Here is a 27,861-nt window from a genome sequence, read left to right on the forward strand (position 1 = left end):
CTGGATTGGGGGGCACTTCCACACGATTCTATGCCCCCCCCCACCTTCCCCCGCCGTGGAAAACTGAACCGACCGTGGCGATGATTGTCGAGATGAATGCGCAGCGACGTCTCAGCCGCGCAGAGAATTCCGTGACGGGCTGCTGCTGCTGCTGCCGCTGCTGATGCTGAGTGGCGTCCTCGCTACGGCTCGAGAGGCGCAGACAGAAGCCCCCCCTGCCGCCCCCTGCCCTCCCGGGTCTCTGTTGACAAGAGGACTTCGCTCGGTGGGGGGGAGGACGGGGGGGGGGGTTAAGTGACATTGGCGCATTCCGTTCAGCCGGAGTCGGCCACGCGATGCTGCCCCTACCCCCTACCCCCATCGTGTTGCTGTGCACCAGCAGCAGCAGCTACATCAGCAGCAGCTACATCATCAGCAGCAGCTACATCATCTGCAGCTACATCATCATCTGCAGCTACATCATCATCTGCAGCTACATCATCAGCAGCAGCTACATCATCTTCACTAGCTACATCATCTTCACCAGCTACATCATCATCATCTGCAGCTACATCATCATCATCAGCAGCTACATCATCATCATCAGCAGCTACATAATCATCATCAGCAGCAGCTACATCAGCAGCAGCAGCAGCAGCAGCTACATCATCATCAGCAGCTACATCATTATCAGCAGCAGCTACATCATCATCAGCAGCAACATCATTTTCGCCAGCTACATCATCCACAAAACTCGGGTGTGCAGCACTCGGAGTGGGCGACACGATCATCCGAGCGCGTGACGCCGCCGGCGGCGACGTCGCCCGCGTGGTCGGTGTAAATGTCAAGGTTCTTCAGCTCGCCGCGAGAGGGCTTCAGCAGAGAGCTCGTCAACTTTTTGCTATCCCCACCCCCCACCTCCTCCGTTGAAGGAGCACGGACGACAGTGGTGTCCAATACCACCTCTATGTATTGTTTTGCGTCTCTAGGGGGATCTCGTTGGGTGCACGGCACTGCAATGTCCACTGCGAGTGACATAGACGGCGCGTCGTATTATCAGTTATACCCCGCAGCGTTAATCAGGGCGGTCACTGGATTCGAACCGTGCACCTCTGCAAAATAACGGCGAGCGCGCTGCCACTGGACCTTCACCACTCGTGCTCTTGGAGCGTTAATTAGTTCACACAGGGACCCGCAGAATCTGAGACCTATAGACTCAGAAACCTATAGGCTGAGAGCTATAAACTCAAACCTATAGACTCAGTGAGCTATAAACTCAGAGACCAAGAGACCTTTCGACTCAAACCTATACTCACAGACCTAGACTCACACAGAGACAAAGAGACTTGGCGACGTATAGACTCCAGAGAGCTATAGACTGAGCCCTATAGACTCAAGAGCCCTATAGACACAGAGCCCTATAGACACAGAGGCCCTATAGACACAGAGCCCTATAGACTCAGAACCCTATAGACAGAGACCTATAGACACAGAACCCTATAGGTAGATACCTATAGACAGAGGCCAGCTCGCGATGTGTTCCACCGTTCGCAGGCCGTCTCTATTTTATTTTCGAGTGGCGGGGCACGCGAGTGACTGCACGTGCCATGGTCGGTGCGGATCCGTCGCGAGGCAGCCGCCCGCTGCTTGCGAGGCAGCAGGGGGTACTGGCAGTGACCCACCCCCCATGGCTGGGTGGTGTTCGTGGAGGGATCCTCGCCAAGCTGCTCGTGAACGTTTTCTTCAACCTCGGCCATTTCTCTTCTTGGTCCCCGGCGCCAGACGGATATTTGTCGCTGGGCACACCCAGCAGATGACACGCAACGCGAGGGAAAGAGATTGCAGCGCACACGAGCCATAGCTTACCATAACACTCTTTATTACCTTTACAGGGCTCAATACTTTGAGAAATCCAAAACGTAGTGACATTTTAATATTCCACGCGGTACAGGCCGTGGAGGATGGGGGTGCCCTGAGTATTGCTGCACCACTGGGCAGGACGTGGCAGAGGTCGCAACCGGGTACCCAATACCCGTACCCTACCCGATACCCGGCTACCCGTACCCGGCCAGGTACGGGTAGCCGTTTGCAACCCTGGTGCGGCCGGGTACGGGTAGGCAGTGAGTCACTGGTGAGTAACTGTTTGTCACTCATTTCGGGTAGGGTACGGGTAGGGAACGGGTACCCGTACCCGGCCGAGTACGGGTACACATTTGCGACCATGGTGCGGCCGGGTACAGGTAAGGAATCAAAACCCGTTTGCGACCACTGGGACGTGGAGGCCGTTACCAAGTCACCGTGAGGGCCGGCGCAGTTCAGCTTCAGCTGTGGACACCGACAACGCCAGGGTGGCACCAGCAGGTACATCGCTCCTCGTGTCTAAAACACCAGTGACGATTATCTAAACCGGTCCTGGGCCTCCCCTAGGTCGACTCGGCCTCGAATGAGTACCTGGTGCGGTGTGTAAAACATCGCCACTAGGGAGACGAAGGCGACCGGGCGTGGTGTTGGCCACCCACCCCCTCGTGTGCCGTGCCGGCCTTCATCGGTGTCACTCACTAACAGCAATTTCCCCCAACGGTCTGTAAAGGCTATTAACGGGGATCTTTGACTCTGTTGATTACAAAGACAAAGATCCCCCGTGTAGCCTTTGTCACTTACACACACACATACACTCGAGTGCGGCTTCACCACACCCACAGCGCTCAGGCGACGACGTTTCCAATTCTAATCTCATTTAACTATCCGAGAGACTCATTCCGTCTCACAGGTGAACTTTACACGGGGACCTTGGGCAGAAATAATTCACTTCCATCAAAAACAAAAAGATTAATATGGCCCACAAGTAGCCGACCACCGAGCATCAGGACGAAGGAGTGAGTGGCATCGACAAGGGCAGTCTCAACGCAAGACAAGGAACCGAAAGCAAGACTATTACGTGGATGCAGATGGAATGTTTTGCAGGCGGTAGTTGTGCGAACGGCTTAAGCCACAGAAAACTGGCCGAGCGGCCGATCGCTCCTATCGGCGGGTTACGGGGGTCTGTCGGCGGACTGTGGCCAGAATCAGTTGAGGCCCAGGCGGTACGGATGCTCCTGCTCCTTCCTCTGCGTCTCAAACTGCTTGGCCACCTCGTCCACCTTCTTCTGCAGAAAGACTGCACCCGCACACGCATGGTCATACGGTTACAAACGCAGTCACAAACAACACTCGCAGGTGTGTACGAGGTGTGCTGGCACGGCGAGCGAGTTGTGTGAGTGGCGTGCTGGAATGGTGAGCGAGTGAGGTCTGTGTGTGGCGTGTTGGCATGGTGCGCGAGTGAGGTCTGTGTGTGGCGTGCTGGAATGGTGAGCGAGTGAGGTCTGTGTGTGGCATGCTGGAATGGCGAGCGAGTGAGGTCTGTGTGTGGCGTGCTGGAATGATGAGTGAGTGAGGTGTGTGTGTGGCGTGCTGGAATGGCGAGCGAGTGAGGTCTGTGTGTGGTGTGCTGGAATGGTGAGTGAGTGAGGTGTGTGTGTGGCATGCTGGAATGGCGAGCGAGTGAGGTCTGTGTGTGGCGTGCTGGAATGATGAGTGAGTGAGGTGTGTGTGTGGCATGCTGGAATGGCGAGCGAGTGAGGTCTGTGTGTGGTGTGCTGGAATGGTGAGTGAGTGAGGTGTGTGTGTGGCGTGCTGGCATGGTGCGCGAGTGAGGTCTGTGTGTGGCGTGCTGGAATGGCGAGCGAGTGAGGTCTGTGTGTGGCGTGCTGGAATGGTGAGCGAGTGAGGTCTGTGTGTGGCGTGTTGGCATGGTGAGCGAGTGAGGTCTGTGTGTGGCGTGTTGGCATGGTGAGCGAGTGAGGTCTGTGTGTGGCGTGTTGGCATGGTGAGTGAGTGAGGTCTGTGTGTGGCGTGCTGGCATGGTGAGTGAGTGAGGTCTGTGTGTGGCGTGCTGGCATGGTGAGCGAGTGAGATCTGTGTGTGGCGTGCTGGCATGGTGAGCGAGTGAGGTCTGTGTGTGGCATGTTGGCATGGTGAGCGAGTGAGGTCTGTGTGTGGCGTGTTGGCATGGTGAGCGAGTGAGGTCTGTGTGTGGCGTGTTGGCATGGTGAGTGAGTGAGGTCTGTGTGTGGCGTGCTGGCATGGTGAGCGAGTGAGATCTGTGTGTGGCGTGCTGGCATGGTGAGCGAGTGAGGTCTGTGTGTGGCGTGTTGGCATGGTGAGCGAGTGAGGTCTGTGTGTGGCGTGTTGGCATGGTGAGTGAGTGAGGTCTGTGTGTGACGTGTTGGCATGGTGAGTGAGTGAGGTCTGTGTGTGGCGTGCTGGCATGGTGAGCGAGTGAGATCTGTGTGTGGCGTGTTGGCATGGTGAGTGAGTGAGCTCTGTGTGTGGCGTGTTGGCACGGTGAGCGAGTGAGATCTGTGTGTGGCGTGCTGGCATGGTGAGCGAGTGAGGTCTGTGTGTGGCGTGCTGGCATGGTGAGCGAGTGAGGTCTGTGTGGCGTGTTGGCATGGTGAGCGAGTGAGGTCTGTGTGTGGCGTGTTGGCATGGTGAGCGAGTGAGGTCTGTGTGTGACGTGTTGGCATGGTGAGTAAGTGAGGTCTGTGTGTGGCGTGCTGGCATGGTGAGCGAGTGAGATCTGTGTGTGGCGTGTTGGCATGGTGAGCGAGTGAGGTCTGTGTGTGCCGTGTTGGCATGGTGAGTGAGTGAGGTATGTGTGTGGTGTGTTGGCATGGTGAGTGTGTGAGGTCTGTGTGTGGCGTGTTGGCATGGTGAGTGAGTGAGGTGTGTGGCGTGTTGGCATGGTGAGTGAGTGAGGTCTGTGTGTGGTGTGTTGGCATGGTGAGTGAGTGAGCTCTGTGTGTGGTGTGTTGGCATGGTGAGTGAGTGAGCTCTGTGTGTGGCGTGTTGGCACAGTGAGCGAGTGAGGTCTGTGTGTGGCGTGTTGGCATGGTGAGCGAGTGAGGTCTGTGTGTGGCGTGTTGGCATGGTGAGCGAGTGAGGTCTGTGTGTGGCGTGCTGGCATGGTGAGCGAGTGAGGTCTGTGTGTAGCGTGTTGGCATGGTGAGCGAGTGAGGTCTGTGTGTGGCGTGCTGGCATGGTGAGCGAGTTGTGACCCGTGCTGGCCCCACCTGTGTTCTGGTCAATCCACTGCAGAGAGTCCATGTGCGCGTTCAGGATCTTGCAGATTTGCTGCAGCTGGAGGCAAGGGAGGGGAAACCACACGCGGATTTTCACTCACAATGAAACGGATCCCGAGCGGACGGCGGAACTGACGACGCAGTGAGTTGATGGTCTCAACCCGGTCGCCAATGGCTGCACAAAAAAATCCCATTAAAGTCAAATTTGATGGGACCTTTTTTTGCCAGCATCAAAGTATGAATAATACGAATAGGTTTTACCCTTTATGGAAATAAAACTGGTGTTAAGATCTACATCATTAGACCTCCTTTGCCAGTACAAAAATAAAATAGGGTTTTTCCCCTTTTTTCTGGCAACAAAACTGAAACCTTTTTACAAGGATTCATGTCTGCATTAACCACATAGTGTGTTTTTGTTTGCATTTGACTGCATGTATTGTGGTTAATGCAGACATGAATCCTTGTAAAAAGGTTTCAGTTTTGTTGCCAGAAAAAAGGGGAAAAACCCTATTATTATGGTGTTAAGATGTTCAAACACCAAATAGAAACCTTTTGCAATGAATCAAATCTGCATGAACCACACGTACTTGTGGCAAAACATGCAAACAAACGTGTTCTGATAATGGCGTTGTCCTCTGGTCTGACGCTGGTGAGACAGGGCCATAGAGAAGGCCGTCTCTGATGTAGGCCAATCAAATTAAAAAACAACGCATACATAATTATCAGAGCATGCTTGTTAGCATGTTCACCACAAGTACGTGTGGGTATACTAATAGGGGTTTTCCCCTTTTTTCTGGCAACAAAACTGATACCTTTTGCAAGGAATCATGCTTACATTAACCACAATACTTGCAGTCAAATGCAAACAAATTATCAGAGTATTGTTTTTTGTTTGCATTTGACTGCAAGTATTGTGGTTAATGTAAGCATGATTCATTGCAAAAGGTATCAGCTTTGTTGCCAGAAAAAAGGGGAAAACCCCTATTAGTATATTTTGGTACTGGCATAGGAGGTCCCATGATGAAGATACATGTGGGTAATGCAGACTTGATTCCTTGCAAAAGGTTTATATTTGGCTGTCTGAGCATCTTAACACCTGCTGTCTTCTTGCCAGAAAGGGTTAAACCTTTTATTTTTCACACGGTAAAATTCGGTTCCCCACCTAATTTTGGCACAAACTTCCACGGCACTTCCAGCGGCAGAGCGCGTTGCGGGGTTAATGCTGCGCCTCGACTCTACTTCACGACGAGCGGAAAACGGGACGTCTGCTCTCCGCACATCCACCGCCTCTCGTGACAGATTCCCCCACGAAGCCCTCCGACCGAGGCTCCCGTTCGCCAAGGGTTAAGCGGACGGCTCGACCGCGCAGGGGCCTGTAGCGAGAACGCGGGGGAGGGGGGGGGGTGACTCACGGGGTCGGTGGAGTTGTGCGAGCTGCTCGAGGTGTTGATGTGCTCGATGATCTCCTTGAGGTCCTGGGCCATCCTCTTGAGCTGCGCGTCGATGTTCTCGGCCAACTTGTACCTGCGCGCACGGGCGACGGGGTCACGGGGTCGCAGCGATAACTGACAATGCGTCGACGTGGCTGGGGTCACGGGGTCGCACCGTCACCAACAGCTCCACAACGCATCGGCACGTGGCCTTCACGGGGCTTCTGAAGCCGTCCACCAACCTTGACCGTGGTGTTTAACCCCGCAGGGTCAGCGCGGGCGTGCTTACGTGTGCCGGCTCGGTGTGCGTGCTGTCTCTGTGTGTACACGTGCCAGTTCTCCCTCCGCGTGCGTGCGTGCGTGCGTGCGTACGTGTGCTGGCGCTCCTCGTCCGCGTGCTGCATGTAGATCGTCCCCGTTTGCTCCTTCACGGAGTCCTCGAGTGGCACCAGCAGATCCTCCAGCTCGCGCTGCTGGGACAGGATGAAGTCCAGCTCTTGGTCCAGCCTGGGAGGGGGTGGGGGGAGTGGGCGGCACGTAGAGGAGGGGTCGTGCGCGCTCACGACGTTACCACGGCACGACGTCGCTCGCAGGGATGTGAGGCGCGCACAGTTGGCTAATTACGGTGTAAAAGTTCAACATACATAGGACAATGATTAGCCATATAGCCTTCAACAGACTGATGGGGTAACTGCTGTTCGTGAGCACCTATGGTCAGCATGGCACAGAGGTGGATGGCTAGCACCACGCCCATCTGTCTTTGTCTCACCAATGCTGTTTATACACTGCACCAGGTACTCATTTCTGGCCCGAGCCGACCTGGGAGAGGTCCATAACCAGTCCAGATATTTGCCACTGACGTTGATCGTGAGTGGGAATTGAACTTGGGTCGCTGAGTTCGTAGTGTAGTGCACTAACCACTGCACTATGTTTCCCTAAGATACATGAAGACAAAGTTCCCGCATATAGCCTTCGTGTTTGAGGCTGTACGGGGGGGGGATCTTTGTCTTAAATATATCTTTGGGAACTGTAGTGGACACACCCTGTGTGGTCAACTAACCCCTGCACCCCAGGCGCTGGTGGCCTGCGACCCCATAAGTGTGGAGGCAGCAAGAGTTGGTGGATCGCACACACGCTCACTCACTCGTGAAACTTCCTCCCATATGAATAAACAACCCATTAATGGAGTTGGCAAAACATGGCAAGATCGGACCACAGAGCTTAGGCCATTGCTGGTGCCAGTTCAGGCTGCCTCCTTCTCGCTCGGTCTTTGGTTTCCCACGCCTGCGCGCGTGCCGAAATCGACAGCGCTTTGAGAAGCAATCTGCATCAACGGCGCTGCGTGCAGATAAACAGAACAAGACCCTGCGCAGGTGCAAAAGCAGCGCTCACCTCTTCTGATCCAGCTTCACTTTCTCCACGTCCTTGTGCAGAGACGTGATCTGCACAGAACCCAGGGAGCACGAGACGCGATGTGAATTCAACTCCAGTTTGGGGCATATTCCACAATGGGCATCGCGCACAAAGTCTCTACGCGAGTCTGCGGCCCTCTGCGCGAGTCACGGTCGCTGCACCGTGCCTGCTGCACCGTGCCTGCTGCACCGTGCCTGCTGCACCGTGCCTGCTGCACCGTGCCTGCTGCACCGTGCCTGCTGCACCGTGCCTGCTGCACCGTGCCTGCTGCACCGTGCCTGCTGCACCGTGCCTGCTGCACCGTGCCTGCGGCGCCGCGGGCCGCCACGAGCGGCGCTCACCATGTCCCCGTTCTCGATGAGCGTGCGGTCCCACGCGTTGACCTGCGTCGCCTGGTGCAGGAAATGCTTCTCCTGTTCCTCCAGGTCCGAGCCCCACTTGTTCAGCAGCTCCTCCAGTTGCCCGAACGATAGCGAGGGTGCCGCACTGCGGGGGGAGGGTGGCAGATGGTGCGGTGAGATGCGGCGCTGCAGCGCCACCGCGCAGATTCACACGGAGACGGAGACTCGCACAAACCCCACACTCACACAGAGACCCTCAAATTTACACAGAGACCCGCAAATTCACAGAGACGTAGACTCACACAGACCCCATAGACTCACAGAGACCCGCCGATTCACACAGAGACCCGTACGTTCACACAGAGACGTATAAATCACGTAGAATTACGTAGACCGAAACAGATCCATGAGTATTTCGACTGTGGAGCTGGCCACCCCTTCACACTGTTGAGGACGGTCCCTTAGCACGGCTGCACGGTGGAGCGACAAGGCCGTGTGGGCTGGATGAAGCGGCGACGATCGAGCGGTGGAGCGGCTGGGTAACCCCGGACTCCGCACGGCACGAGCGATTCCCCGCACGCATCAGGAGGTCACACCCTCGCGCTCCTCGCGGGGCGGGTGCTGTTACCTGGTGGCGGTGGTGCTGACCGGCACCACACTGGCGGAGCTTGTGGCCGGGGCGGCTGAGACGCTGGCGGCGGCGCTGGTGGCGGTGGCGGCAGAGGGCGGTTTAAATCCAGCGAAGGACGCCAGCCCGGCGCCTGCCGCGCCCGCCACTGTCGAGAACAACAACCGAGAAATGCCACGCGTTAACGCCGTGCGCGCCTAGGCACGCCTCGCTGCGAACGGCAGTCGCTGTGCCGTCTGAAAGATCGTCCCCACAGGCAACTCCTCCGTAATCCGGAATGATCAGGGGGGAAAGGATGGCAAGGATAACATAAAAACACGGACAATACGAAACTTCGGCAAATGTCGAAGGTGATGCCCCTCTACCGTGTGGACCAGAGGTCACTTGATCTCAGGTGTAGTTCTATGATATCCGCTTTCACGGGGAATTCCTCTGTGAGATATCTGAACAGATTCTCCATCTCGTGATGTGGTAGCACAACTGGGATAAAACTGGGGAACCAAGACAAATGAGGGATACCAGTGCCAAGATTTCTCTCGTCCCTGATAACGACAGAACTTTACACCAGCCGGTGGTGGCGCATGCCTTGCAATCCAGCACTGTGGAGGCCAGGGTTGGTGGATCGCACAAATGTGAGGGTTTTGAGGAGGCGCCATAGGCAGTAGAGCAAGTGGACTAAATCAGCATGTTTCCATCTGCGAGGGGACAGAGTGGATTCTTTCTGGGTGCTCTCGTTTCCTCCCACTTGTCATAATAAACACTCATCATAAACCGGTTGAATACATTAAAATAAATACCCAATGCAGGAACCCTCCTAAAAACCGAGCCCTCTGACTCGGTGTGGCTTCCAGGTTCAATTAGTAAACTATTATTACTTTAAAATAATCATCTTCACGAGAGTCACCATGGCTCCAGGTTGCAGACACACGGACATAGCCAATTCATCCGCCCCTTCAACCTTCGTTGCGAAAGCGTTCATCCGGATGGGTGCCCCGCGCAGGCCCCACCTTGCTGTGCGGTCGTGCAGGAGGCAGGCGCCGTCCCAAAGCCGAAGGAGGAGGACGCCGACGTTGCGGTGCTGGCGGCTGCAGTGGCGCTTGGGGCCACGACGGCAGCAGCGGCGCCGGCCAGGGAGAATCCTCTGGTCGTCCCTGCGAGCGACAGCCGGGCCGGTGAGGCCCGCTCGCGGCCCGAGCGCGGCCATACTTGCCCGCGGCATGACTCCTGAGCATGGCTCGGAGGCTACCGTTGGCATCGCCGAAGAATAACAACGTCAACTCGTAACACTGCGCCGCCGCAAAGTGTCCGCTCGCTCTCGTAGAGACGGAGAGCAACTCGGAAGTGCGATCAGCCACAGACAAGTGGGATCGTCAGCCACACGGTGAGCCGGCGCCAACAATTGCCTAGGCTCTGCAGTCCTCTATATATTAAGGTGTTGTCAGCCAGGTAATGTGTGTACATGTGGGAAGAAACGGCAGCACCTGACGAACACTCTTATGCATGACACGTGACGTCAATACCCCTGACGTCATAATTTCGGAGCAATCCAAAGCTAAGGTGGTTTGTTTCGGATGATACTTTCGTATCTAGGCCAGATTTTCAGATCTTTCGGGTTATTCCCTCTCACAGCCGGCGCAGTCTATTCCCGCGACCCGGCGGTGACGCCTTCCACGGCCCGTCCCGACATCGCGTCACGTGGTGCGAGCGCAGGTTTTGTTTACGGCCACACGCGGCACGTGCCTCCTGCTGCTACCACCCAGTGGCAACATCTGGACAAAACAACTAACTGCACACAAAGGGACCAGTCATGCCCAATTGTTACTAAAAGAGTCAAAGTGACCAGGTTTACTTAATTAATTAAGAGAGGCTGGCTGCAGGATGACGTACGGTTGGGAAAGGAATGGCTGAGAGAGCACCAACAACGCAGCCGACCACTTTTATTATTTTCACGCTCGTTCACCCAGGGAAGCCTCACCGAGCCTCCAGACTCTTTCAGGATTGCCGTGTTTATAATCAAGTAATTTTTCAACATTGACAAATTTTATCGTGACGCCGGGCACACAATGGCCTACTCTTCTTCGCATTACTTCATGGGATCCTGAACGTCCACCGTGAAACACAAGGTTCATAATTTTACGGTTAACACACCCGCGGCATTAATCAGGACAGCCTGCCGGATTACAACCGCGAGCTTCTCCGACGAGCCGGCGAGCGCGCTTTTGCTGAGTCACGCGGCCGTCCCATTTGATCAATCGAGTAATCGTCCCATCGGCTATAACCGCCCCGGCTCTACCTCCTTGGTTCACGGGGACCCCACCACCCTCACCGCTGAGTGAAGTCGGTGCGGTGGTCGTCTCGGTCTTCGCCAGGCCCAAGCCGAGCGAGAATCCAGCCGTGGGGGCAGCCGTGGCTAGTTGGGGGGCTCCCTGCGCAAACCCGGCAGCAGCGGACGTGAGCGGGGTCCCACCCATGCTCAGTCCGCCACTCAGACCCATGCCCGTACCTGGAGAGAGAGCAACAAAATAGACAAAAGATCACCCGTGTGGCCGACACAGGCGGTCGCGGCAAGAGCTGTGAGTGAGCACTGATTGAGGCTGGCACGGCGCACGACGGGGCGGTGTGGCCAGAACCAAACTTGGCTGTCATACCTCGCCGGCGTTAACGTTCACACGACACACCTATACTCTTTGGTTCTTTCGATAAAGTCACGTAAGTATAAAATAAAATAAATCACGACGTTTCGAACGCAACACAAGTGGTCGTCCTCAAGCGGAAAAAATATAATCCAGCAGTGGAACCGCTTGTGTTGCCATCGAAACGTCGTGATTTATTTTATTTTATACCTACGTGACTTTACCGAAAGAACCAAAGAGTATGGATCCCTGCAGTCACGAAAGCTTCAAATCACGACACACCTAGGGGAGGCCCAGAACCGGTTCACAAAATCACCACTAATGATGAATATGTGCAGTGTGCACACTGCTGCAGCACCACTCTGCAACGACTCAATGGGAACACGTACAGCCCCTTTGTCAATCCACAATTGGAAGATGGCCTACCCACGACGAGCAGGTCGTGAAGGCTATTTGACCGTACTTCACCGTGCCAATTGCGGGTCCGAGCGTAGACGCGGAAGCACAGAAGTACAGCGCAACAACGCATCTTGCCACATTGCCACCTGGCACCCACCACGGACACGCGGGGTGGTTCAGTTCACGACTCAAGCACGACGCGGGAAAATATTCGCCGAGCTTGCGAGATCCGACACACCGCCTCGGCACATTCCGGTCGGCCGCCGGCCCCATCTTACCTTGTGCGCCGCCTAGGGGCTTCTGTCCGAAGGACACGACAGTGGCCTGGCCGGTGTTCTGGACCATCGTGCTGGTGGGCGCCGCGACCCCTCCCAGGGTCAGGCCTGCGTGGGCGGCAGCGAGCGGAGATTGCGTCAAGAAACATCGCGGCGGCGGCAACACGGAACCCACAAACATCGGCTCGACAAGGACGGTGCCGTAAACGTAAATTAGAATCTAGCGTTTTATTGCCGCTGTAAGAGGGATTCTGGTTGTTATAGTGAAGCCGCCCCACCCATACCCCGACTGTCCCCGGCCACCACTGCCACTGCTGCTGCGCATGCGCACTCCCCCCCAACCTTCCACAATTCCCATCACTATCCAAACTAGCCAAGTACTGTGTAAAGGGGTGGCGCCTAAACAGAAAGAGGGGCCCCAAAGAAGGGGCGTGTCCTACAAAAGGAAAGGCGCAAAGCCGATAGAAGAGGAGACGATGTGGGCCTAATCAGGAAGGGCTGGGGCCTAAAGAAGGGTCGGGCCTACAGAGGCTGCTCTCCCCTGTTGATTTAAGGTAACGGAATCAAATAATGCAAGCACGCAGCCGCAAACCTTCAGTGCCGCAGATGCGGCCAAACTCCAACTCCGTGTAATCGCTTACTAAGATATCCGCACGACCGAGCTCCACCGTCACCGGACTGCGGTGCCAGTGGCCGAAGTTCCCCTCACCGGTCGAGGTGGCGCCGCCAAAGCTAAACGGCAGCTTGGCGGCGGAGGCCCCTGCTCCTGGCCCCCCAAGAGAGCTGGCGCCCATCAGGGCTCCTCCCAGCATCAGGCCTTGCGTGGTGGTGGTGGGCGTACTGGACAACAGCGCACACACAGTGTTATAACCTCATACACACTACAACAAAGATGTAGGTCCCCCACATAGCCTTTAACAGGCCGAGTACCACGTTTCGCCAGTAATTACAACTAGCATCATCAGGCGGACAGCCAGATTGTAAATGTTGTGGATTGTCCCTCCAACACACCGGTGTGCTGTACTAGTAACGAATTGGCATGTTCTGTTTACGTGACAAACCTTACTAATTGGCCGTGTCGGGTGGTGGCGGGTTTAACGACACATTGATATTTACGCGGTCTAACCAAAAAAAACCTATATTATGGATATTGGTCGCGAAAGCCTACTTTAACAGGCTTTTGCGGGCAAGTACTGTTAGCAAGCACCTATTAAGGCCGGCACAGCACAAGATAGAGTGTGTGGCCAACACCAAGCCCGGCCACCATCGTCTCCCCAGTGCTCATGTTTAGACACCAGGTGCTCATTTAAGGCTGGGGCAAACTAGGGGAAGCCCAGGACCAGTTAAGATATTCGATGTTGACCGTGCGAGGGTCCCCTGGTTTTGTAGTGCGCTGCACTAACCACTGCTACCCATACGCACGACATACACTATACTACACACACTACACACACACACTAGGCATGGAAAAGACACAATCACAGGTACCACACTGCTTAAAAACCGCATCCACACACACCCTGCTACTGCGCACACCACACTTAGTTTTATTTAAACAAAGACAAATATGCCCGTGTGGCATAGACAGACTGTTGCGGAAATTGCTGTTAGCAAGCACCTATTAAGGCTAACACGGCGCATCTACGATGGGATGGTGTGACCAGTAGCACACCTGGCTCCCCAGTGAAGATGTCTACTACACGCTGCGCCAGGTATTCCTTTAACGCCGAGTCGACCTAGGGGAAGCCATGGACGGAGTGGAATATTTGGCACCGATGTTGTCTGTAGCCTGGAACTGAACCTATGTTTCCGGGTTCGTAGTGCGGTGCGAGAACCACTGCACATACCGCAGACACGCAGGTCCACGCACACTTGTACTACACACAAACACACTGCTCTCATAGACTCTCTCACACACACTCGCCGCGTCGGCACCTGAATGAGAAGGCGCCCGTCGCTCCGCCACCGAACCCGAAGCTCGTCGTCGGGGCGCTGCTGGCCGGGGTGGCCGCACCGCTTGCCCCAAACGCAAACCCCCCTGGCGCGGCCATCCCCACCGGTGCTCCCCCAAGCTGGAACCCCGTGGCGGCGGCGGGGGCAGCGGCGGGGGCAGCGGCGGCGGATATTGAAGGGGCAGCTGCGGCGGTAGGGGCGCCCATGGCCGACTGACCGAACGAGAACCCGGTGTTGGCACCTGTCCCGGCACCGGCGCCGCCAAACGAGAACCCGGACGACGGCGCCGGGGCGGCCGCGGTGGCCGGGGCGAAGCTGAAGGCCGAACCGGCGGCCGGCATTTGCGCCCCCGGCGCCGCCGCAGTTGGGGCACCGGCGCCGCCGAAGGAAAACCCACCGCCGGCACCGCCGGGCTGAGCACCGAAGGAGAAGCCGGTGGCGTTCCCCGTGCCACCAGAGACGAAACTCATGATGGAACGAGAGCTGTGGATAATATATACAGTTGATATAAATTAAATGGCATTTGATGCTTGGTGATAATTTATTAACCGGTTTTGAATCTGGGTTTCACGAAAAGCATTCAACAATAACCACCCTGTTGTAATTCTAGATTTGAAACTTTCGTGACTGCAAGGATTCATACTCTTAGGTTTTTTCGGTAAAGTCACGTAGGGAAAAATAAATAAGAAAAATATTAAAAATAAGTAATAATTATTTCTATTACTATTTATACCATGATCTTTATTTATTTATTTTCTCCTACGTGACTTTACCGAAAAAACCTAAGAGTATGAACCCTGTTGTAAGTTACAGCCGACACATGGACCACACAGCTATGGACCAAGGCCAAGATTCCTGATGCCATCGCTACGGATCAGTCCAAGGCTTTCGACACTGTTGATCACGTGCCGCTCCCGCCATCAAAACACAATGTCTCTACCGCTGGTGCCGATTCACATTCTTCGGAAATCTGCAAAGGGGTCTACTGGGGTTACTTGTTCTCGCCTCCCATGAATGACAACCTCTAGAAGGGGACTGCCCCGGTAATGTAATGGTGAGCAGCCCCACTGGACTTGGAATCCAGAGGATGCAGGCTCGATTCCATCTCCCGGCTCAACAATTCAAACAGTGGGAACATTTTTTTTTATTAAATGTTCCCATCGCCGCCCTATCCAGGCGAAACTTCACGGTACTCGAATTGTCAATGTTATAGTGGGTTTACTCTCCAACACACAACAACCGGTTAGTGCATTACTAGTAACGAATTGCCACTTTTGTTTACGTGACAAACCTTACTAATTGGCTGTGTCGGGTGGTGGTGGGTTTAACGACACATTTATATTTACACGATCTAACCCAAACAAAAAACGTATATTATGGATATTGGTCGTTTAAGTCCTACTACTACGTGTTAAATTGGTACACCACAGTCCATCGGCACGTCACGTGTGCCTGGGGTAAAGTGTGGGTACTGCCACCTCTTCCAAGACTACTTGGTCAGCCTGGAAGAGTAGACCAAATATCCACCAGAGCCCCCTCGAGTGGAGCAATAGCAGGGCAGCGCCTTTACCCATTGTGGAATAGCGAATAATCAAGTGCATTCATGAGAGATGCATATTTGTGTGTACTTCTTTTGCACCGTACGTAGCCAACCGTGCTAATCGGAGGTGCGGGGGAAGGGCAACAAGCTATGGGTGTCTGTGTGAGTCTATGAGTCTCTGTGCGAGTCTTTGGTTCTCTGTGCAAGTCCGTAGGTCTCTGCGTGAGTACATGGGTTTCTGCGTGAGTCCATGGGTCTCTGCGTGAGTCCATGGGTCTCTGCGTGACTACATGGGTCTCTGCGTGACTACATGGGTCTCTGCGTGAGTCCATGGGTCTCTGCGTGACTACATGGGTCTCTGCGCGAGTCCATGGGTCTCCGCTCAAAGTCCATGGGTCTCTGCGCGAGTCCATGGGTCTCTGCGCGAGTCCATGGGTCTCTGCGTGAGTACATGGGTCTCTGCGTGACTACATGGGTTTCTGCGTGAGTCCGTGGGTCTCTGCGTGAGTCCATGGGTCTCTGCGTGAGTACATGGGTCTCCGGGTGAGTCCATGGTTCTCTGTGCAAGTCTGTGGGTCTCTGCGTGAGTACATGGGTCTCTGCGTGAGTCTGTGGGTCTCTGCGTAAGTCCATGGGTCTCTGCGTGAGTACATGGGTCTCTGCGTGAGTACATGGGTCTCTGCGTGAGTCTATGGGTCTCTGCGTGAGTCCATGGGTCTCTGCGTGAGTCCATGGGTCTCTGCGTGAGTCCATGGGTCTCTGCGTGAGTCGGTGGGTCTCTGTGAGTGTCCATGGGTCTCTGCGTGACTACATGGGTCTCTGCGTGAGTACATGGGTCTCTGCGTGAGTACATGGGTCTCTGCGTGAGTCCGTGTGTCTCTGCGTGACTACATGGGTCTCTGCGCGAGTACATGGGTCTCTGCGTGACTACATGGGTCTCTGCGTGAGTCCGTGTGTAGTATGTAAAACTTCCTTCGCACCGTACGTAGCCAACCGTGCTAATCGGAGGTGCGGTGGGGAGGACAACGACCTAAACACAGTTCTAAAGAAATTCGTTTTCAAGCCGCCTGGGTGAGTGTTGTAGAATGAGAGTTGTACCGGCCTGGTTGAGAGAGACGGGGCGAGTGTTGGAGCGAGTCGGAAGAGTTGTACTGCACTCCGCGCCTCTCTCTATGGTGTTCCTCTCCTCGGGCCTTCACCACGCGATGCCGCCAAATCCACGCGCCCCCAACTGCTGATTCGCGCCACGAGATTCGCGCGTAGATTATCACCGCCCCCCACCCCTAACCCCCCCCCCGGCACCCGTCACCTGATTCCCAGCTCCCTCATTCGCCATTCAAGGGAACGCGACTCAAATTTGGACTTAAAACTTTCGTAACTGCATGAATTCATCTTCTTTTCTACCTTTCGGTAAAGGCACGCAGATAGAAAATTATAATAAAAAAAAGTGAATAAAAAAATACGCTAATGTAGACTGTAGCCTGGTTCTAAAGTGTACTGGTAGTCTATGGAGCCGTCTATAAATGACGTCAAGCGATTTTGGACAATTTTTGACCCCCCCCCGTCACACGGCGTCACAAAAAGTCAGACCCCCCCCCTCAAATATGACGTCACAAAGCTCTGCCCCCCCCCTCCCAAAACCATATTTCCATTTTGAAAATAAAACATGCTTCGAATCGCTTTAAACTATTGTCATTGTAGTGCGTATTTAATGTGGCGCTGCACTCTGATGTTGTAGGAGAAAACATTTATTAAGAAGTCTATTTAATTAAGTAGAACGTGTTGTCTACATTTATTTAAAGTTGCGCATTTTGATGTGACGTCACATTTCTCAAACCCCCCCCCCCTCGTCACACAATCTCACAAATGTCTGACCCCCCCCCACCCCCTAGGTGCGTGACGTCATTTATGGACGGCCCCTATAATGTAGACTGTAGCGATGGTTATTAAGTTTGGTGAGTGTACTGGCAGTCTATAATGTAGACTGTAGCCTGGTTCTTAACCTCGGTGGATGTACTGGCAGTCTATAATGTAGACTGTAGCCGTTTTTTTTAGCTGGTGAGCATATTGGCAGTCTATGATGTAGACTGTAGCAATGGTTATTCAACTGAATGAGCGTACTGGCAGTCTATAATATAGACTGTAGCCTGGTTCTTAACCTGAATGAAATAAAATAAACTTTTTTTTAATAAAATAAAAACCACGACGTTTCGATCGCAACACAAGTGGTCGTCATCAGGAAAAGGGGGATTAGCCTCTAAAGGCAAACTGTTAAAGGTTTAAAATGGGCGTAGCCCAACGTGTGTCAGCAGCATTGGCGGGGCAGCTAATGTTAATGTCGAAGGAAGCGACGACAACGCAGTGGGTTTATTAACTTTATTTGCTTTATTATTTTTCTATCTACGTGACTTTACCGAAAGAACCAAACAATAAGAACGCGACTCATTCGCCATTCAAGGGAGCGTGCTCATTTTGTTGTAAACACTGAACACTTTTTGTTGTTGTCAAAAACACTGTTGCTGTTGTTGTCTTTCAAGGAGAATTATCTAACAGGCGACGTTTCGGGCAATGGCCCTTCTTCATGTCAGTTTTTTTATTACCATGTGGATAGTTTCCCAACAGTGGCTGTTGTGTAATACACTCTTCAATAAAAAAGCAACTCAATATAAACTAATTTATATTGAAAGTAAAATCGTTAAAAGTTGTTGGCAAATCTGCACTATGGGTAGAACTGTGTAGTGAGGTCACCGCACAATCCACACAGCAATGCATGCCTGGGCCCAATCACCAACTTAATAAAAATATATTTAACATGTAGGCTTTCGCCAGAAATATTATCTACGAGGTATTTTTTGGGTTGGTTAGCGTGAATATAAATATTTAGTTAAACCCGCCACCACCCGACACAGCCAATTAGTAAGAGGTTTGTCACGTGTGGTCAATTAGTTACTAGTACAGAACTAACCAGTTGTGTGTTGGAGAGTAAACCCACGACAAAATTTACAATTCAAGTACAATTCGGCGTTGTTAATTCGAGTACTTGAGCACACACACATTCCTGAGGCCGAACAATTATGGGTCCAAGGCAGTTGCAGACTGTGCCCAATGTAGCAGCCGGGGTGCTAACTCGCATACATGTCAACCCAATATCAGTGCCTATGTATTCTTGGTTCTTTCGGTAAAGTCACGTAGAAGGGAGATAACAAAATAATATAAATATAAAACAATAAAAATTCTCACGACGTTTCAACTGCAAGAATGTGAATCCCTGCAGTCATGAAAGCTTTAAATCAAAATTTAGTGCCTATGTAGTTGAGTTCAAGTGAGTCGCAGACGTACTCTCGGAGGCAACACATTTATTTAACACCAACACACGGGGTAACTGCCTATGATGGTGACCACCAGGCTAACTACACTAATTACAACGTAACTCGCTATTACGGACCAGGACCAGAGCTCGGGTCCAGGTCCACGTGTTGGAGACTCGGTAGAACGTAGAACGTAGACGAAGGTTTCTTCCAGGATGAACAACAACAGCCCCGGTCCCTCTGGGGGACCCGGCTTATATTCTCTGCGGCGTGGCTGACTCCGCCCTTGACCACCTTCCAGAATCCTCGGGAAGGATCTGGACCCAGACCATGTGACCACCCCTAGCCCCCACTTGGGGCCCCTTTGTAGACTTAACTGGTCACGTGTCCTCCCGGGTCAACCAGAGTGCCATGGCCTTTAGTAACCTCATTCCTACGGGTGGCACTCCCACACCCAATCCTGTAGGGCTGGCACTGCACGCCAAGCATGGTGCCACCTAGCGCTATCAACCAGCGCTCACCGAACCCCTATAGGGCCGCTACTACAGCCACATCACTGCGGTGTCTGCGATGTCGCTACATCGCACGCTGTGCCTCTACAGGGCCGGCACTGCACAGTGATATCCCGCGATGTCACTGCACCTACATTATTACAGACGAATTCAGACCTTTTGTCACCCCGTGTCCCTTATACATCCCAACGTTCATCCTACAAAGTCCCATCACAAGGGAGAAACACAAACAAAAAGACACGTAATTTGAAAACTCAATTTCCCTGTACAAGAATACGGGGTAAACCATATGGGTTGACAGCTATGAACTCCCACCCCATTGCGAGAACATCTTCTCTCTTCCTGTTATCGCATCGTTGTATTGGCTCCCCCGTCTCTTGGACAGTGCTGATATCTTCAAGAACCCGACTTTTAAAAAAAAACCCCATCTTTAAAAAAAAAATCTCTGTTGTAATTCGCTTTGTTCCTTTCTGGGTTCTTAGGTCGTCAACCCGGATCTTTCTGCATTGTCTCTCTCCTTGTGCGCCTCGAGACATTGTGAAAGGCGCCTTAGTAAGCGCACACTACTAACCACGCGTTCCTCTTTCTGTGTAGTTTCCGGCACGCACTTTTCAGCGTTCGTTCCCTTGTCTCTGCCACTGCCCTCCATTCTTCTGTTTCACGTCAGAGCGGGTTGTACGCACCGATGAAACTTTCCTCTTGAACACATTGCAACGTGGATTTTTGTTTTTTACGTTTTCCAAAATCTTTCCCTAGTGGTAAATGCACCCTGAAGCGTACACCTGATGATGGTTGCTTGTGTTGCAATCGAGACGTCGTGGGGGTTTTATTGTTTTGTTGTTTCCCTTCTGCGTGACTTTACCGAAAAAAACAAGAATATGAATCCCTGCATTCACGAAAGCTTTAAATCGAAATGTATTATGGTTGTCATTGTTTTACTTGCATCACACTGGGATTTTTTGCACACAGCGCTTTTTTTTGGAAGATTTGCTGGTTTATCCAGGATGTTTCTGTTGCGCGTCGTCGCTTTAAGATGTTCTCCGTTCATATTTTGTTTGTTGCGATTGCACCCGACTTAAGAGCTGCATGGCTCACATGGCTATACCAAATAAATGAAACTTGAAACTTGAACTTGCCTTGCAAGCCCACGTTTGTTTCTGACCATTGTCACCCTGGGTACTGCGTCCGACCTCGCAAGATAAGCAGCTTTCAGCCTGCTGAGTGTGGTGTACGCGTGACTCACTATGAACTCCAGATGTTGTGCGGTGGCTCGGACATGGGATTACTCCGGCTTCTCCCATTTCCTCGCACACGAAGCCAAACTGGAATTGTTTCGTTTCATCCTAACGTCGTGCTTGCAAATTGCATCGTTCACAATCGCCGTGGAACCACGGACAGCAGCCAGGCGGTAAGGAGCCGTCCATAAATGACGTCACGCACCTAAGGGGGGGTGGGTTCAGACATTTGTGACGATGTGTGAAGAGGGGGGGGGGGTTGAAAAATGTGAGGTCACATAAAAATGCGCAACTTTAAATAACTATAGACAACACGTTCTACTTAATTAAATATACTTTTTGATGTTTCTCCTACAACATCAGAGTGCAGCGCCACATTAAATACGCACTACAATGACAATAGTTTAAAGCGATTTGAAGCATGTTTTATTTTCAAAATGGAAATATGGTTGGGGGGGGCAGAGCTTTGTGACGTCATATTTGAGGGGGGGGGTCTGACTTTTTGTGACGACGTGTGACGAGGGAGGGGGGGAGTCAAAAATCGTCCAAAATTGCGTGACGTCATGTATGGACGGCCCCTAAGCCGGTGGCCAGCAATTGCCCAAAGCTCTGCGGCCCTCTATATGTTAAGAGTCGATTAGTGTCTATAAATTAATGTTCACACGTGAATGGATTGTAGTCGTAGCACGCTCCCGAAGACGCGTCTCGAGATTGTGCTCTGCTGGGTGAGGGGCATTACCGTGCAATGAACGTGCCATGCAGTGTGCAGCAGAGGGCAGTGCATCAACATACATCGTTGTACTGCACTTTATATGCTCCCCGCCTTCAACAACGCGCGCTGACCAGCGTATTAAAATAAGTGAATGAAACGTAACAATGTATGACTGAAATTGGCCAAACGGTACCTGCAAATTTATTAAATTGCCCCAAAACTGCCCAAAACACTTGGCAAGAACCTCCCTCGTAATGTTGTCGCGAGACTCGGTGAATCTTTTCCCTTGGCCAAAACAAGCGAAGTTTAAAATCTCAACGCTCCAACGCAGCCAGCAGCGGATAGAGCCGGCGAGGGCCCACGTGGTGCCGAGCTGGAGCCGCCACGCCCACGTGAGGGCAGTGCCCGGCCCACGTGACCGGCGCGGCGCGCTTCCATTGGCGGCAGCGGGGGGTGCCCAGGAAGCAGCCGAGCCCGGGTGAGGATTTTGGGACGCGGCGTCACGTGACCGGCGCCGCGCGCTGCGATTGGTCGGGCGCGTGCGCTGGCTCACAGCGGAGAGGGGGGAGGGAAGGGAGAGCGAAGAGAGAGCGAGGGGAGAGGGAAAGGAGAGCGAGGGGAGAGGGAAGGGAGAGCGAGGAGAGAGCGAGGGGAGAGGGAAGGGAGAGCGAGGAGAGAGCGAGGGGAGAGGGAAGGGCGAGGGGGAGAGCGAAGGGAGAGCGAGGGGGGAGAGGGAAGGGAGAGCGAGGGGGGAGAGGGAAGGGAGAGCGAGGGGAGAGGGAAGTGAGAGGAAAGAGAGAAGGGAGAGGAAAGAGAGAGGGGGGAAGTAAAAAGAAAGCGGGGAGAGCGGAAGGAGCGTGGGGAGAGCGCGCAAAGTGAAGGGAGAGTAAAGAGAGAGCGTCAGGAGAGTAAAAGGAGAGGCAGGGGAGAGTGTCAGGGTGAGGCCGTACACGTGAGTCACAGGCGGCGTAATTCACACGCGACAACAACATCAACAACAACAACATCATCAACAACATCAACAACAACAACATCAGCAACAACATCATCAACGACAACATCGGCATTGAGGGGAGTCCCTGCTGCTGCCGCCGCCGCGATGGCCCTGACGAGGTAGACGAGGAGGAGGAGGATCTGGAGCAGCAGCAGCCGGAGCAGGAGGAGGAACCGCGGTCATGGGGGAGAGCTCCTCGTCCGATGGAGACTCGGTCACTGTGGAGCTGCAGCTGCGCACCGGTGAGAGAGGGGGGCAGAGAGAGGGGGGCAGAGAGAGGGGGGCAGAGAGAGGGGGGCAGAGAGAGGGGGGCAGAGAGAGGGGGTCAGAGAGTGGGGGTCAGAGAGAGGGGGGCAGAGAGAGGGGGGCAGAGAGAGGGGGGCAGAGAGAGGGGGGCAGAGAGAGGGGGGCCCAGAGAGAGGGGGTCAGAGAGAAGGGGTCTGGGAGAGGGGGGTCAGAGAGAGAAGGGGGGGCGTCAGAGAGAGGGGGGTCAGAGAGAGGGGGGTCAGAGAGAGGGGGGGGTCAGAGAGGGGGGGTCAGAGAGAGAGGGGGGGTCAGAGAGAGAGGGGGTCAGAGAGAGAGGGGGGGTCAGAGAGAGGGGGTTTAGAGAGAGGGGGGGCCCCGGTGAGAGAGGGGGGTCAGAGAGAGAGGGGACTGGTGAGAGAGGGGGCCCAGGGAGAGAGGGGGGTCAGAGAGAGGGGGGACCGGTGAGAGGGGGGGGGCAGGGGAGACGGAGCTTTGGGACCACGGCTCGCGTGCTGTGGCTGCCTCTCGTCCCTGCCATGGGAAGCAGTCGAGGCGTTTACCGCGGTGGTGGTGGTGGTGCTTGACATGGTGGTGTTTTGGTGGTTGTTAGTGGTGGCTGTGGTTTGGCAGTGGTGGTTGGAGGTAGATGTCGTGGTGGTTTGTTTTGGTGATTGGTTGTGGTTGTCATGCTGGTTGTATGTCGCGTGGTTGTGGTGGTTGTTGTTGTTGTTGATGCATGTTAAGTTGGTGACGGTGGGCCCGCAGGACCGGTTCAGACGCCACTCGCCGTTGATGTTAAGCCTGGGTTGAGAGTCGAACTCGGGTTCGGCAGCAGCGAGAAGTTTGACTCAAGCCCACTGCCTGGCTGCCACGGCCTTGCTCGCTGTTTACGCGCGGTCATCACCTCTCCCGTGACCTACAACGCCACGGGGAAGGGCTCCCTCGGGTTCAAGTGTCCAGTTAATTTTGTTTAACCAGCTGAGAGAACTCAAAGAGAGACCACGATAAAGTCTCTCGTTTGCAAAGGCGATCTGTCTTTTTTTTTGCTTTGCCAGATGACATAAAAAAGAAAGAGTGCAGCAATGAAGCGAAGAGATATCTGAGAGAGAGAGAGAAAAAAAACCCGACAGCGTCGCATGACAACATTGAACGTTTCGCACGAACATTAATTGGCGTTACATCATTTAAAGCTCTGGAACGCAAGCGGGCTCCGGCAGAAATCTGGCTGTCGCCTGATGATGCTGGTTGTAATTATGGCGAAACGTCGTACTCGGATTGTAAATGTTGTGGATTTACTCTCCAACGCACCGGTGTGCTGTACAATTAACGAATTGCCATGTTCTGTTTACGTGACAAACCTTATTAATTGGTTGTGTCGGGTGGTGGCGGGTTTAACGACACATTTATATTTACGCGATCTAACCCAAAAACCTGTGTTATGGGCTCCGGCAGTTTTCTTCCGGGCTCATTGTATATTTTTTGCAATGCGTTCGTGAGCGAAATGTGCAATGCTGAGGTCCGCTGGCGAATCGGCCGGCTGCCGTTGATGTTCTGATGCTGTCGGCGGTCACACCGGGACGAGGAGGAATGTGAAAGCCAGGAGATGTGACAATGTTTGGGGTTTCAAATGAGGTTGTTTGTTTAATGCGTGGGCTTTTGCGACCAATATCCATAACAGAGGCTTTTGTGGGTTATGCAACCCGTACTAAACCTTACTATTTGGCTATGTCGTGTAGTGGGGGGTTTAGCAACACATTTATATTCACGCGATCGAACCCAAAAACCTCGATTGAAGTGTTTGTTCTGGACGTTCGCGTTGTTCCACTTTGTTGGCAAGCGTTGTTCTGGATCAGGGTGAGAGATTCTATGATGATGAAGGTGGTGATGACAACAGCAGCGTGATCCCGGGATGGGGATCACGACTCTAGTAGGTGGCTAGGTACATTTCTCGAAGTCTTGCTTGCTGAGGTAGGTGGTTGTCGTTGGCAATAAAACGTCTAAATTCCCTTGCAGTTGGCATGGCTCTGCATACCGATCATCGAGTACAATTATACAAATGTTAGCCACGGAAACATTGAACAGATATACGGTGACTACTTGAATAACATGTAAACGGTAAAGTCCGTTCAGTGGTAGATTGACAAAAAGGGCTTTAGACGTACAGAGAAGCCCATCTCGCCAGCTTAACTACCTCGCCTGGTATACAGGAGGTCGGGGGTTAGGTTCCGACCCTGATGCCTGTTTATTTGGAGTTTGCATGTTCTCCCCGTGGTAGTGTGGATTTTTTTCTCTGGGTCCTCCAGTTTTTCACTCCACATTTAGAAAAATGCATTGACACTATTTAGACTATTTTGCTGCTATAAATGTCCAAATGATAAGTCACCTTGTTGAGCTATCATTTGTGGCCAGGTCGCTTCTGAAAAAGAAGTTAATACCTCAGTGGGCTTTGACTGGTAGGATGGGGATGGTTTAGTTTGTTGTTGTAATGTTCTTACCCGCCCTTATACCGCACATCTGTGAAAAAGAGCTTTATCGTTCATCGGATTCCTCCAGTATAAATACATATTCTGCTTCTGAACATGCTCCAATATTGAAGGTGGTGGCTTATGCAATGAACATCTGACGGTACAACTCCAGCCCCGGGGATGTCAGTTAAGTCTATTTTGTTTAACCAGTTAAGAACTCAAGAGACCAGGATGAGTGTCATTTTGCACATGGGACCTGGTTGTTGAAAAATCTCCAAATGAGCTTCGGGGTTGAGAAGCGGAGCTTCCTGCACCACACGGTTGTGCGGTGACAGCCTTGATAAGACGTGCGACCTGATTGACGTCGTATCTCGGCATGCCACATTCAGACCGTAACGGTGGCACAGTGGTTAGCGCCACTGCACGATGAACCCGGCTACGCGTGTTGCGATTTTTCCGGGCCATGGCTGACACCAGTGGCAAGTGCTATCTTGACCGCTCTTGCTTCCCTGCCAGCCCCCCCCCACAACCATTCGCCAACCGCCACTGATCAGCGTGGATGAAGTATGATCACACGATCCCCATGACAGACACGGCGCGTGGGGGAGGCCCTCGTACGGCAGGAGTGGATTGACCAAGGGCTGTACTCGCTTTAATTGGACAACCACCTTGGGGTGCAAAAGGCACATTCGCAAGCGTCTTGTTAATGTGCAAGGGTTAGGCGGGCAGTCTCGCCTCCTTAGAACTCTTTTGTGGCTACTGCCATGGTTACCGTTCCTGTGGACTTCGCTCGATGGTTCCTCGACCCATGTTGAGGACTCGATCTGCCAGAAATTGTTTCCTGCTGTCTGCACTGTGTGTTCAGCTACCACACTGTAGATCACAACAACAACACAGGTTCACTCACTCATCCGCTCGCCACACTGCAGGTCAAAATATTTATCCTTTTTTCTTCTTCGCTCGTACTGCTCCACTTTGGAATTCCCTCCCATCATCTATTTTTCCCCAGCTCGTTTAACCTCGTTCAATCAAATAAACGTGTTATCTCTTATAGCAATTTTGAGAGTGGTGTGCTGGCTGTATTAGACCTTTGGCCCTGTGCTCAGAAACTGCGTGAGGATAAAAATGCAGTGCCACCCCATGTGTAAGAGTTGTCGGGCATCTGCTAAGTGTTCATCTCTTGCCACTGCGAGACTCCGCATTGCCAATTGCTGTGAGCCACATGACGATGCAGCGGTGGTAGCATCGCTGTTTCTATTCCTCCGTGTTCACCGGCGCTCGTGTATTTAAGCTGAGCCTGGAACGATGTAAAAAAAACACATTCTTTGACTTTTTTTGCATTGATCGTAATTTTGGAAAAGAGTGCGGGCGTGGAGTGAGCGGTCTGGATTATGTCACTCGGTTATTTCCCGCAGCTTTGGGTTCACGACGAACGTGAGAAACTGTAACCCGGGTGGAAATGGGACTTTTTTTAACCTCCCCCCCTCCCTCGATTGCCTGGGTTTATGCCCGGGGCAGGAATGGGGCACGCCTGATGGTTCAGTCGTAAGTGCTCGAGGGAGTTAGAGTGGCAGTCAGTCGGGAGGGACGTGCGACGTGACCGCTGTTTCTGGTTGTAAATTTTAGAGCAGCCCAGGGCAAATCCTGGAGTGAATGTCCACACCACTCGTCGTGTTCACGATCTTAATAATAAGAATGCATCTTCTTGGTTCTTTCGGTAAAGTCACGTAGAATGGAAATAATAAAATAATAAAAATAAAACATAATAAAATAATTCTCACGACGTTTCGGCCACAACGCAAGCAGCCGTCCTCAGGTGGACCTGTTCTCCACCTGAGGGCGGCTGCTTGCGGTGTGGCAGAAACGTCGTGAGAATTATTTTATTATGTTATATTTTTATTATTTTATTATTTCCATTCTACGTGACTTTACCGAAAGAACCAAGAAGATGAATCCCTGCAGTCACGAAAGCTTTAAATCGAAATAAGAATGCAATTTATAACGTGCACAAATTTGCGGACGTAATGACCGCAACTCAGAGACGCGGAGCCAAGCTCAGAGTCACTCGAAAGCATGGTTATAGAGGTGAGTTTTTAAGTGTCTCTTGAAGGAGGCGATTGAGGTGATGCTGCGAATGTGCAGAGGGATTGCGTTCCAGACTGTTGGGGTAGCCACCGAGAAGCGGCGCATCGACGTGACCATCCTGGATCTTGGTATCAAGAGGAGGTCGCGAGTCGCACTGCGAAGGCATCTGCCGTGTGCTGTGCTGCAAGTCGTCAATAGTGAAGAGAGGTACGGCGGGCAGGCAGATGTGAAGGCATGGTGGCAGAGGCAGGCGATCTTGTATGCGACCCTGCGGACAATGGGTAGCCAGTGGAGGGCACGGAGAGAGAGGCAAGTGAGTCGAGAAGGGGATGAGTGCGGCCAATGACGACACGTGCCAGGTTGTTTTGTAGTCTTTGAAGTTTTTTTAGGTTGCCAGAGGAGGACTGGACTAGGACGGAGTTGCAATAGTCAAGGCGAGACCCAACTGCAACATGCCAACGTGTTGGCAGTTTCAGTGGAGATGAGAGGACGTAAGTGTCTGAGAGCCTTCAGGTGAAAGTTACATGAACTGATGATATGATTGGTTTGACGGTCGAAGGATAAAGTTGAATGTAGGATGACACCGAGGTAGC

General features: G+C 52.9%; 2 protein-coding genes across 4 annotated transcripts in view; one reads left to right on the top strand and one right to left on the bottom strand.

Moving 5' to 3' along the window:
* Positions 1-1,858: 1,858 nt before the first annotated feature.
* On the bottom strand, positions 1,859-21,169 carry NUP62 (nucleoporin 62). Of its 3 annotated transcripts, none has more exons than XM_078879001.1 (14): positions 20,775-21,169; positions 16,814-16,945; positions 14,154-14,654; positions 12,928-13,058; positions 12,222-12,326; positions 11,238-11,414; positions 9,919-10,062; positions 8,912-9,059; positions 8,284-8,428; positions 7,922-7,971; positions 6,902-7,036; positions 6,512-6,623; positions 5,091-5,157; positions 1,859-3,136 (listed from the first exon to the last, which is right to left on the bottom strand). In XM_078879001.1, exons 3-14 carry the CDS (start codon positions 14,639-14,641, stop codon positions 3,045-3,047), a joined length of 1,794 nt encoding a protein of 597 aa, XP_078735127.1. In that variant the 5' UTR covers positions 14,642-14,654; positions 16,814-16,945; positions 20,775-21,169; the 3' UTR covers positions 1,859-3,044. The 3 variants fall into 3 exon arrangements, with proteins under 3 accessions (XP_078735127.1, XP_078735124.1, XP_078735126.1); XM_078878998.1 differs by having other exon boundaries at positions 16,810-16,945; positions 20,775-20,997; XM_078879000.1 differs by having other exon boundaries at positions 16,810-16,942; positions 20,775-20,846.
* A 1,110-nt stretch (positions 21,170-22,279) lies between these two features.
* RPS6KA5 (ribosomal protein S6 kinase A5) overlaps positions 22,280-27,861 on the top strand; it is a 51,654-nt gene continuing 46,072 nt past the window's right edge. The window contains exon 1 of the mRNA XM_078878997.1: positions 22,280-22,714. Coding sequence (XP_078735123.1) covers positions 22,654-22,714 — 61 coding nt within the window. The 5' untranslated portion in view covers positions 22,280-22,653. The remainder of the gene's footprint in view (positions 22,715-27,861) is intronic.

This window comes from Lampetra fluviatilis, chromosome 52 (genome assembly GCF_964198595.1).
Source record: "Lampetra fluviatilis chromosome 52, kcLamFluv1.1, whole genome shotgun sequence".
Taxonomy (NCBI): Eukaryota; Metazoa; Chordata; class Hyperoartia; order Petromyzontiformes; family Petromyzontidae; genus Lampetra; species Lampetra fluviatilis.